Source organism: Heterodontus francisci, chromosome 36 (assembly GCF_036365525.1).
Source record: "Heterodontus francisci isolate sHetFra1 chromosome 36, sHetFra1.hap1, whole genome shotgun sequence".
NCBI classification, from domain to species: Eukaryota; Metazoa; Chordata; class Chondrichthyes; order Heterodontiformes; family Heterodontidae; genus Heterodontus; species Heterodontus francisci.
In genome coordinates, this window is record NC_090406.1 from 31,213,356 (window position 1) to 31,226,066 (window position 12,711).

The 12,711-nt window shown below is 42.9% G+C and overlaps 1 protein-coding gene across 1 annotated transcript in view; it reads right to left on the reverse strand.

The window, feature by feature from the left end:
• marchf2 (membrane-associated ring finger (C3HC4) 2) overlaps nucleotides 1-12,711 on the reverse strand; it is a 39,887-nt gene that overhangs the window by 9,085 nt on the left and 18,091 nt on the right. Inside the window, exons 2-3 of the mRNA XM_068016453.1 lie at nucleotides 5,465-5,692; nucleotides 1-196 (exon numbers count right to left, since the gene is read on the reverse strand). Coding sequence (XP_067872554.1) covers nucleotides 1-196; nucleotides 5,465-5,640 — 372 coding nt within the window. The 5' untranslated portion in view covers nucleotides 5,641-5,692. The remainder of the gene's footprint in view (nucleotides 197-5,464; nucleotides 5,693-12,711) is intronic.

The window sequence follows — 12,711 nt, forward strand, 5'->3', positions numbered from 1 at the left end:
CTCCCTCAAAGGTCTAGGCCTTCGCTCCACCACAAACTCAGTGTGACAGAGTTCGCAGTAGCTGGTATTGGAAGAAGAAAGCCATCGCTCTAGGCAGGTTTTGTGAACTGTTCCGAGTGTTCCAGTGCAATCACAAGGTGACAGCAAGCTTTCCATGTTGTTGCCCTCGTGACATATCCGGCAAATTGGTCCATCACTGGAAGTGAAACATCTAGCTTTTATCAAGGCATGCTGCATTACATACTGTATATTAAGTACATTTGTATTCTGCTGCACATTACAACCTGCTAATAATGCATTAATCCACAAAAGAGCCAAAAATTTGATTGTGAATTCCACAGCAGTGAGACAATTACCAACTAACCAATAAAAAATACCAGAGGACAAGTTCTAGGCTGTAACATAATCTTGGATTTTGAAGAGGCTTATTAACTGCCTGAATTTCACACTCACATTTATTGCCCGCCATTAAATTATAGGATCTTCTTTCCTATGTGTGAGATATTTATACCAAGCAGAAAATTATGACAGACCTTCACCAAAACACAATTTTCAAACAGTCAAAAGAAATTCAAAACTTTTTATGATCATCTCGCAGATATGTAGGGCCCTTTATAAGGTTCCGTGGTCATGGAACAAGGTGTTGCATCTCTTCCCTTGATCACACTAAATAACACCCAACAATACTGGACGTGGTTAGCACATTCTGCTACCTTGGGTCCACAATGACAGACAACCTGTCCCTTGATGCAGAGCTCGATACATGCATAAGAAAAGCAGCTACCATCCTTGGCAGACTCGCAAAACGCGCATGGGAAAGCACCAAGCTGACCCTTAGGACCAAGCTGATGGTTTATAAAGGTTCTCAGCACCTTGCTTTATGGCTGTGAAACATGGGCGACTTACAGCTACCAGGAAAACAAGCTCAATAATTTCCATCTTCGCTGTCTGCAGTGCATTATGGGTATATCCTGGCAGGACAAAATCACAAATGCAGCAGTCCTCTCAAAGGCAGAGCTCCCAAGTGTGTTGGCACTAATCAAACAGAGCGGCTTCGACGGATTGGACATGCCCACAGGATGGAAGATGGTCGCATACCCAAGGACCTTCTGTATGGCGAGGTAGCCGGGGCCAGATGACCGGTGAAGCAACCAAAGCTCCGCTTCAAGGATGCTTGCAAGCGTGACACGAAGATCCTAAATGTTGTCTATCACACCTGGGAATCACTAGCTGGCAAGAGAGGGAAATGGTGACACATTCTGTGGACTGGCATGCACCACCACAATAACCAGTGGCTACAGCAGCTTGGCAACAGGCACCAACGCCGAAAACAACACTCACTTGGCAGCTTCATGTGCAGCACTTGTGGCAGAACCTGCCTCTTAAGGATTGATCTTTACAGCCATCAGCAAAGATGCACCAAGACAAGACACCCCATCTAAAATGGATGGTTTGCTGTGTGTCCATTATCTTTTGTAGAAGGAAGGATGCCAACATTATACAGTTTCACCAAAATTAAATTACCAACTGAAAATTCACAGCATTAAAATATCTTTTGTATTTTTATTGTGGGCGGCACAGTGGCTAGCACCGCAGTCTCACAGCTCCAGCGACCCAGTTTCAGTTCTGGGTACTGCCTGTGTGGAGTTTGCAAGTTCTCCCTATGACCGTGTGGGTTTCCTCCGGGTGCTCCGGTTTCCTCCCACATGCCAAAGACTTGCGGGTTGATAGGTAAATTGGCCATTGAAAAAATTGCCCCTAGTGTAGGTAGGTGGTAGGAGAATTGAGGGAAGGTGGAGATGTGAGGGGGAAAATGGGATTAATGTAGGATTAGTATAAATGGGTGGTTGATGGTTGGCGCAGAATAGTTGGGCCGAAGGGCCTGTTTTGGTGCTCTATCTCTCTATGACTATTAATTGTTAAGAAATTCATTTACTCAGCTGGTGAATTTGGGAAACAATGGCTCTGCTCCATTTGGTTCCCAATCGGAGTTGCTTTAAGTCAGCAGGAGCCCAAAATGAAAATCATGATATCTCCTTGGGATGGAGGGAAAAGCTAATTTCTGCCTGTCCAACACTGGGCACTTCCAACTATCCAGCCACCCAGAGTGCACTTACTGGAGTCTGGAACAGGTAGGATGTGACCAGTGGTGTCCCACAAGGATCTGTATTGAGGCATCAACTATTCGATGTTTTTATTAATGACTTAGATGATGAATTAGAAAGCCACATATCCAAACTGGCTGACGACAAAAAGATAGGCAGCATTGTAAGTAGTGTAGATGGAAGCATAAAAAAATCTTTGTAATTTTATCAGATTAAGCGAATGAGCAAAACTGTGGCAAATGGATTTCAATGTCGGCAAATGTGAGGTCATCCAATTGGGATCTAAAAAAGGATAGAAAAGGTTACTTTCTAAATAGTGAAAAGTTAGAAGCAGTGAAAATCCAAGGTATTGAAGGGAACAGATAGGATGGGGTGATAGTAGCTATTTCTGCTGGTTGGGAAGTCTAGGATTAGGTGGCATAGTCTAACAATTAGAGCCAGACCTTTCAGGAGTGAAATAAAAACAGAAAATGCTGGAAACACTCAGCATCTATGGAAAGAGAAACACATTTAATGTTTCAGGTCTGTGACCTTTCATCAGAACTGAAAAAAGTTAGAAATGTAATAGGTTTTAAGCAAGTGAAAAGGGGAAGGGTGGGAAGAACAACAAAAGGGAAGGTCTATGATAGGGTGGAGGGCAGGAGAGATTAAATGACAAAAGGTTTCATGGTACAAAGTCAAAAGGAGTGGTAATGGGACAAGTAAAGAAACAAAAGATGTGTCTAGAGGAGGAATGAATAGCTGGATTGCAGCTGTCCAAACACAAATTTAAGGAATTAAAAAAACAACAACAAAACAAACCAGCAAAAGAACATGAAACAAAATGGGCGCAGAGGTCACGATTTAAAATTGCTGAGCTCTGTTTGCAGAGTTGGCCATTTAATAGTCTGCTGTTTCTTCACAGCCCCTCCCTTTCTCTAAACTCCCCCAGCCCTACAACCCTCTGATATCTACATTCCTCTAATTCTGGCCTCTTGAGCATCCCTGATTTTTTACTGTTCCACTATTGGTGGCTGTACCTTCAGCTCCCAAGGCCCTAAGCTCTGGAATTCTCTGCCCAAGTCTCTCCACCTTTCTTTCCTCCTTTAAGACTTTCCTTAAAACCTACCTCTGACCAAGTTTTTGGTCATCTCCCCCAATATCTCCCTTATGGGGCTTGCAGTCAAAATTTTGCTTTATTGCATTCCTGTGACTTTTATTACATTATAGGCACTATACAAGTTGCTGTTGTGATTTACTGTTGTGATTTAATGTTAATACGAACATATGAATTAGGAGAAGTAGGCCATTCAGTAAGATCATGGCTGATCTGTTTGTGTCTCGAATTCCACACTCCCATCTACCCCTGATAACGTTTGATTCCCTTGCCTAACAAGAATCTATCTACCTCCACCTTAAAAATATTCAATGCCCCGCCTCCACCACCTTCTGGAGGCAGAGTGTTCCAAAGTCACACAACCCTCAAAAAATTTCTCCTTACCTCTGTCCTAAAAGTGCAACCCCAATTTTAAAACAGTGACCCCCTAGTTCTGGACTCACCCACAAGTGGAAACATCCTTTCCACATCCACCTTGTCAAGACTGTTCAGGATCTTGTATACTTCAATTCAGTCTCCTCGCCCTCTTCTAAACTCCAGTGAAAATAAGCCCAGTCTGTCCAACGGTTCCTCATAAGACTACTCGCTCATTCCAAGTATCAATCTAGTAAACCTCCTCTGAACCGCCAACGCATTTACATCCTTCCTTAAATAACGAGACCAAAACTGCCCACTGTTTGAGATGTGGTTTCACCAATGCCTTATGTAACTGAAGCATCACATCCTTACTTTTATTTTCAATTCCTCTCGTAATAAAGGATAACATTCCATTAGCCTTCTTTATGATTTGCTGTACCTGTATACTAACTTTATGTGACTCATGCACTAGAACACCTAGATCCCTCTGCACCTCAGAATTCTGCAGTCGTTCACTGTTTAAGTAATAGTCTGCTTTTTTATTCTTCCTGCCAAAGTGAACTTCACATTTTCCCACATTATACTCCACCTGCCAGATTTTTGCCCACTCACTCAACCTATCAGTCTGCAACCTCCTTATGTCCTCTTCATAACATACTTTCCTACCTATCTTTGTGTCATCTGTAAATTTAGCAACCATGCCATTGCCCCCCTTTTCTAAGTCATTGATATAAATTGTAAAAATTTGAGGCCCCAGCACAGACCCCTATGGGACTTTACTCGTCACATCCTGCCAATCAGAAAAGGACCCATTTATGCATACTCTCTGTTTTCTGTCAGCCAGTCAATCTTCTTTCCATGCTAATATGTTATCACCTACACCATGAGCTCCTACTTTGTGCAATAACCTTTTATGTGGCACCTTGTCAAATGCCTTCTGGAAATCCAAATACAGTACGTCAACAGGCTCCCCTTTATCCACAGCGCATGTTACTCCTTCAAAGAACTCCAATAAATTGGTTAAACACGATTTTCCTGTCACAAAACCATGCTGACTATTCCCAATTACCTTGACTTTTTCTAAGTGCCCAGCTCTAGCCTCCTTAATGATCAATTCTAACACTGTACTCACGACAGACGTCAAGCTAACTGATCTATAGTTACCCGTTTTGTCTGCCCCCCCCCCCATCTTCTTGAATACAGGGGCTGTATTTGTTATTTTCCAGTCTGATGGAACCTTTCTAGAATCTAGTGAATTTTGAAAAATTAACACCAACGCATCTACTACCTCATTAGCCACCTATTTTCAGACCCTAAGATGAAGCCCATCAGGACCCAGGGACATGTCAGCCCGCAGATCCATTAGTTTGCTCAGTACCGCTTCCCTGGTGATAGTGAAATTACAAAGCTCCTCTCTTCCTTCCACCTAATGATTTACAGTTATTACTGGAATGTTTTTTGTATCCTCTATAGTGAAGACAGAAGCAAAATATTTGTTAATTTCATCTGCCATTTCCTTATTATCTACTATTAACTCCCCATTCTCTCTCTAGAGGACCAACACTCACTTTACTTACTCTTTTCTTTTTTAAATACCCGCAGAAACTCTTGCTATCTGTTTTTTTACATTTCTAGCTATCTTCCTCTCATACTCTAATGTTGTGGCATCTTGATTAAAATTAGGCAATTAAGAGGTATACTGCAGTGACCAATGGTTCACCATAATATCTCAAGCCAATAGACATGTAAAATTGGTCCCCTAGTAAATTGCTGAGGAAAAAAAATTCCTACAGTTGAAAAGTACAATAGTTTCAAAGCTGCTAAACAATATGCTACTCTCACATCATGAACAATAATGGACAAGTGCATTTGAATTTTCTCACATTAACAACTCACCCCCATTTACCTTTGAGTGCTTAGAGCCTTAATGACAGTTGACAGCAGACGTCCATTTTTTGCTGTTACTTGCGTAATGTACTGAGGCCGCCCCACATCAGCTGCAGTTACTGTCTTAGAAAAGGCAGCACTGCCAGTACATTCACAGAGAGACCCTGGAAGATGACAGCAGTCGCCTGTTGTCATGGCAACAAGGAGTTAATACCTCTCGGGATAGATTCCCACATTCACGCTGCGCCTGAAAAACAAAATTTAGAAACACTGATGTTTTCAATTGGTTTTGTACAAGTTTAGTTTCCTCATCACTAATGAATATAAACCTTGCTGACAATTACTGCTCAGACTCAGTAAAGGCCATAATAATTACCATACACATGTGAAAATAAGGTTGTATAAAGGTCACTTGGAGCATCCTTACAGACCCTGTGAGATAGGGAATCTTCGTAAACCATCTAGCTTAATCATTTGTAACGCGAACTCTTGGGAAAGGCAACCCTTAACAAAAACTACCAACTTTGAGAAAAACACTGGGAAAATTCCTCCACAGCACAATGAGTCAATCAAACATGTTCTAGGAGACCAGTGTTCACCAAATGCATTACTAGATTAAGGCTTTAAAAAAAATACATATTAATCCTCTCTCCACCTATGTCCCATAGCTAGAATTGGGCACAATTAGAAGAGATAATTTTGTCCATTACAGAAGGATAGAATTCCTACCCCAGTTCTCATTCCTTTCAATAACTCTGTACACCAAAATGTATCCATCATCTTGAAATTTCTAATACTTGTGTTACCTCCCTAGATAAGGCTATTCCACATACTTCCCATCCTTTGATGAATTATATTATAACTGTATATCAACCTTTTTTTGTCTAACCTTGAAACTATTTCCTCTTGTCCTAGAGTTTGTGTTCATATTCGGCATCACTTGAGGATCCTGTTGATCTATTCCCCTTAAATACCATAGTACAATGCTTTGGAATAAAAATTCAGAAGTAGTGAGGTTATCTTGCATAAGACCCTAGTCAGGCCATACTTAGAATAATGTGCACAGTTCTGGTCTTCATATATCATAAAAAAAGATTTAAAAAAAAAAAAATTTGTTCGGGGATGTGGGAGTCACTGGCTATGCCAGCATTTATTGCCCATCCCAAATTGCCCTAGAGAAGGTGGTGGTGAGCTGCTGCCTTGAATCGCTGCAGTCCTTGGGGTGTTGGTACACCAACAGTGCTGTTAGGGAGTTCCAGGATTTTGACCCAGCGACAGTGAAGGAACAGCTATTATATAGTTCCAAGTCAGGATGGTGTGTGGCTTGGAGGGGAACTTGCAGTGGTGATCCTACATATCTGCTGCCGTTGTCCTTCTAGGTGGTAGAGGTTGCGGGTTTGGGAGGTGCTGTCGAAGGAGCCTTGGTGAGTTACTGCAGTGCATCTTGTAGATGGTACACACTGCTGCCACTGTGTATCGGTGGTGGAAAGAGTGAATGTTGAAGGTGGTGGATGGGGTGCCAATCAAGCTGGCTGCTTTTTCCTGGATGGTGTCAAGCTTCTTGTGTTGTTAGAGCTGCACCCAATAAGGCAAGTGGAGAGTATTCCATTACACTCCTGACTTGTGCCTTGTAGATAGTGGACAGGCATTGGGGAGTCAGGAGGTGAGTTACTCGCCGCAAAATTCCTAGCATCTGACCAGCTCTCATCACCACAGCATTTATGCGGCTCGTCCAGTTCAGTTTCTGGTTAATGGTGATCTCCAGGATGTTGATAGTGGGGGATTCAGCGATGTTAATGCCATTGAACATCAAGGGGAGATGGTTAGATTCTCTCTTATTTGAAATGGTCATTGCCTGGCACTTGTGTGGCGCAAATGTTACTTGCCACTTATTAGCCCAAGCCTGGATGTTGTCCAGGTCTTGCTGCATATAGACACGGGCTGTTTCAATATCTGAGGAGTCACGAACGGTGCTGAACATTGCACAATCAGCGAACATCCCCACTTCTGACATGATTGAAGGAAGGTCATTGATGAAGCAGCTGAAGATGGTTGGGCCTAGGACACTACCCTGAGGAACTCTTGCATTAATGTCCAGGGACCGAGATGATTGATCTCCAACAACTACAACCATCTTCCTTTGTGCTAGATATGACTCCAACTAGTGAAGAGTTGCCTGGAACAGAGGCCCAACCAGTCCCCATCCACCACTATGCTCCTCCGCCTGGCTGAACTTGTTCTCACATTGAACAACTTCTCCTTCAACTCCACGCACTTCCTTCAAGTAAAAGGTGTCGATATGGGTACCCGCATGGGTCCTAGTTATGCCTGTCTTTTTGTGGGATATGTCGAGCATTCTTTGTCCGGTACATTGATGACTGTATCGGTGCTGTTTCCTGCTCCCGCCCCGAACTGGAAAACTTTATCAACTTTGCTTCCAATTTCCACCCTTCTCTCACCTTTACATATTCCATCTCTGACACTTCCCTTCCTCGACTTCTCTGTCTTCATCTCTGGGGATAGGTTGTCTACTAACATCCATTATAAGCCCACCGACTCCCACAGCTACCTCGACTACACTTCTTCACACCCTACCTCCTGTAAGGAATCCATTCCATTCTCCCAGTTTCTCCGTCTTCGACACATCTGCTCTGATGATGCTACCTTCCGGTATGACTTCCTTTTTCCTCAACCGACGATTCCCCCCCCACTGTTGTTGACAGGGCCCTCAACCGTGTCCGGCCCATTTCCCGTACCTCTGCCCTCAACCCTTCCCCTCCCTCCCAGAACCGTGACAGGGTTCCCCTTGTCCTCACTTTCCACCCCATCAGCCTCCATATCCAAAAGATCATCCTCCGCCATCTCCAGCGTGATGCCACTACCAAACGCATCTTTCCCTCCCTTCCAGTCAGCATTCCGAAGGGATCGTTCCCTCCGCGACACCCTGGTCCACTCCTCCATTAGCCCCACCACCTCGTTCACTTCCCATGGCACCTTCCCCTGCAATCGCAGGAGGTGTAATACCTGCCCATTTACCTCCTCTCTCCTCACTATCCCAGGCCCCAAACACTCCTTTCAGGTGAAGCAGCGATTTACTTGTACTTCTTTCAATGTAGTATACTGTATTCGCTGCTCACAATGTGGTCTCCTCTACATTGGGGAGACCAAGCGCAGACTAGGTGACCGTTTTGCGGAACACCTCCGCTCGGTCTGCAGGCAGGACCCTGAGCTTCCGGTTGCTTGCCATTTCAACACTCCCCCCTGCTCTCATGCTCACATCTCTGTCCTGGGATTGCTGCAGTGTTCCAATGAACATCAACGCAAGCTCAAGGAACAGCATCTCATTTACCGATTAGGCACACTACAGCCTGCCGGACCGAACATCGAGTTCAATAATTTCAGAGCATGACAGCCCCCCATTTTACTTTCATTTTTAGTTGTTTTTTTCTTTTTTTACAACCTTTTTTTTTTGCATTTATTTCATTTCATCTTAGTTTGTTCAGTTTGCTTACCCACTGTTTTTTTTCATGTTTGCACTTGCTGCTGTTCAATATTCAGTCCGTTAACACCTATTCTGTACTAATGCTTTGTCTTTCAACACACCATTAACATATTGTTTGCCTTTGCTCCATGACCTTTTGGTCAGCTATGTGGCCTTGTCCAACCTGCACTTTCTCCTTTGTTATCTCTTGCCTTACCCCCACCTCACTTGCTTATAACCTGTGACATTTTTAATATCTGTCAGTTCCAAAGAAGGGTCACTGACCCGAAACGTTAACTCTGCTTCTCTTTCCACAGATACTGCCAGACCTGCTGAGTGGTTCCAGCATTTCTTGTTTTTATTTCAGATTTCCAGCATCCGCAGTATTTTGCTTTTATTTTAGTGAAGAGTTTCCCCCTGATTCCCATTGACTCCAGTTTGGCTAGAGCTCCTGGATGCCATACTCGGTCAAATGCTGCCTTGATGTCAAGGGCAGGTCACTCTCACATCACCTCTGTAGTTCAGCTCTTTTGTCCATATTTGGCTCAAGGCTGTAATGAAGTCAGGAGATGGGTGGCTCTGGTGGAACACCAAAAGTGAGTGTCAGTGAGCAGGTTATTGCTGAGCAAGTCCCGCTTGATAGCACTGCCGACGACCCCTTCCATCACTTTGCTGATGATCAGGAGTAGACAGAGGGTGCTAATTGGTCGAGTCGGATTTGTCCTGCTTTTTGTGCACAGGACATACTTGGGCAATTTTCCATATGGCTGGGTAAATGCCAGTGGTGCAGCTGTACTGGAACAGCATGGCTAGGGGTGCGGGTAGTTCTGGAACACAAGTCTTCAGTATTATTGCCGGAATGTTGTCAGGGCCCATAGCCTTTGCAGTATCCAGTGCCTTTAGCCATTCTTTGATATCACGTGGAGTGAATTGGATTGGCTGAAGACTGACATCTGTGATAAAAGCAAAATACTGCAGATGCTGGAAATCTGAAATAAAAACAAAGAGCTGGATATACTCAGCAGGTCGGGCAGTATCTGTGGAGAGAGAAGCAGAGTTAATGTTTCAGGTCTGTGACCTTTCATCAGCCCACAGCGCCAACAGCAGCAAGGTTGATACCAAAACTGAGAGATTACAGCTAAACAGGAAAGGTTGAACAGTTTGGGACTCTTTTCTAAAGAGAAGACTTAGAGGAGATTATGAATGGGCTGGACAGGGTAATTACAGAAAGGATGTTTCCACTTTTGAGAGAATCCAAAACAATTACTAATATCTCCAATAGGAAAATAAGGAGAAATTTCTTTACTCAGACAGTGGTCAGAATGTGGAACTCGCTACCACAAGGCAAATAGCTTTGATGCTTTCAAAAGGAAACTAGGTGAGTACATGAGAAAAAGGGAATAGAAAGATGTGCTAAAAAGCTAAGATGAGGTAGATGGAATGGGAGAAGGCCAGGGAAGACTAGTTGGGCTGAATGGCCTGTTTCATCGCTGAATATTCTACATAAAAAAAGCAGTTGTGGACTTGGCATTAGCAGTAAAGGTCTTCCTATAATCTTCTAAAATTGACCAGCTTAGAATGAATGATGCTCCACTCTTCACCCCATATTTCACACCTAGATTGCTAAAATTTGTAGTTTCCCTCCTTTTATGTTTACCATGTGTTATAGTTACCTTACAATCTAAAAAACTACTCCAGGAAAGAGAGGTGGGGAAGGACAAAGAGAGACATTGTTTTAGATAAGAGTGCCCAGAATCACTGAACTGGTGTTGAAGCTGCCCATCTGGAGACTGAAGCGTGCAACTGTAGTTTCTACCTACAAAAAGGTGAATTCTAGCTAAACTTATAACTATCAAGGAATGTCTCTGATATTAATGGTTCTTCAGTTCTTTGCAGCATGTATATCTGCTGCATTAGAGACCCTTTTGTGTAATCAGAGAAACGAACTTTATCTGTTAAGGTTAGAGAAACCCACTTACATTTCTGCCACTGATTTTCATATGGCTATCAATGTAGTGCGTCAAGTGGCCCTCATGACAAAACTGGAAGCTACAGGAATACATGGCTGAATCATTGGTTACTCCAACATCTGTGTAAAAACATATGAGGCACTGAGTTTGCCCCTATGCCCTCTCTCAAAAAGGAATGAGGCTACGTTGCCCACCATCATCCACAGTTTTAGCTTGTTAAATTACACCAGCATCCTTACACACACTTTGGGGGGATCCCCAAGCCTCTCAGCTTAGCCAAATATAGTTTCTCCCTCAATGGAAGCTAGTTTGCATTCTATATCAGGCACATATAGAAACTCGTATGCATTTCACAGTAATGATGATTGGGTCCTGCGTGCAACAGATATCCCAGTGACAAAAAAACATAAGTCTTGCATTCTGCTCAGATACATCATTCCTAATTTTCCTCATTAAACAGCTTTTTTTTTTTAAACAATCATTTCAAAGTAGTTCATAGCAGCCATCAGGTAAGTGAAAACATCAATGCTGAATCTATTTCCCACAAATAAATATAATTTACAGTACTCTTTTAAAAAGATGAGGGATTCCTTTTTTTAGCTACATATAATGTTTTTGTGAGTAAATGGTCAATACTGACATTTTAGCAAGGGACTTAAAAACAAATCACAGATTTGGAAGCAGAATTCAGTTAGAGTCTAAAACAAAGGCAGACAGCCAGTGTTACAAAAGAAAACTGACTTTATTTGTTACACCATGGAAACGCCCCAGTTGGAAGCGGTGTAGGAAATTGTTCACCCACTCGCACATCTGGAGGTGGTTGCAAGAGCAAGCTTAAAAAACCCATAAAAGGAATGTTTTTCTTAAATTGAACTCATTGCACTAGAGTCTGTGAGCATATTGTCCCTTTCTATTACACCAAACTTAATAAAAAAATGAAGAGTTATATCAGACAGAACTTATAATAAAAAATTAAGCTGCCTTCTGCATTACACCTGCAGTGTTGGTGCAAAGCTTTCTATACTTATCACTACCTGCCCTATGGTATGGTCCTCAGCACCAAGTCACATTTTAGCCTCTCCCACCAATCATCTTATATTTCCTCTTTCCACTTCTGTCAAACGCTCTTTCAAAATCCTTTTCATCTACAAAATCTAATCCTGAGTTTCTCACAGAACTATTATCCCTTCTATCTTTCTTTAGCTTCTGCACCAAGCAATTCTTCATACTCTGTGATTCCAGTTCCCCTTTCTCTGTCTCCTGAAATCAATACTTTCCTAAACCCCTCTGTCCAGAAAAACTCTCCTACCCATATTCATGGCCCTCCTCTTGCGATATCCTGTGGCCTTGACTGCAAACAGGCCTCTCACTGACCTTTTGTGTATCCCTCGCCATCCACATCTCCATATCCTCCTTTGCTCTGCATCCACACCTGGAAAAAACCCTCCCACTAATTGGTTACAACCACACTAAAATCCCAGCTGGCTAGCCTTTAGCCCTCCATTTGCCACAATGCATCGGAAATTGTTTATTTGCTCAACCACTTCCTACAATGAAGTGTCAGCCATGGTTCAGCTGGTAGCAATCTCATTGCCCAACACCATCTAGAACATCCTCCAGCCCCCAATTTCCTCCCTGAACACTCCATTCCTTGGATTCCAGACTGTGTACCCCCTTCCTTCACCTTTCAGATACCTAGGCCCCATGGTGTGGAAATCCCTCAATAAACAGCTCCTCCTCTATCTTCTTCTCCTTCTTTATGACTGAAAATAAACTATTGCTTCTGATCACAATTTAATAAATTACCATTTTCAT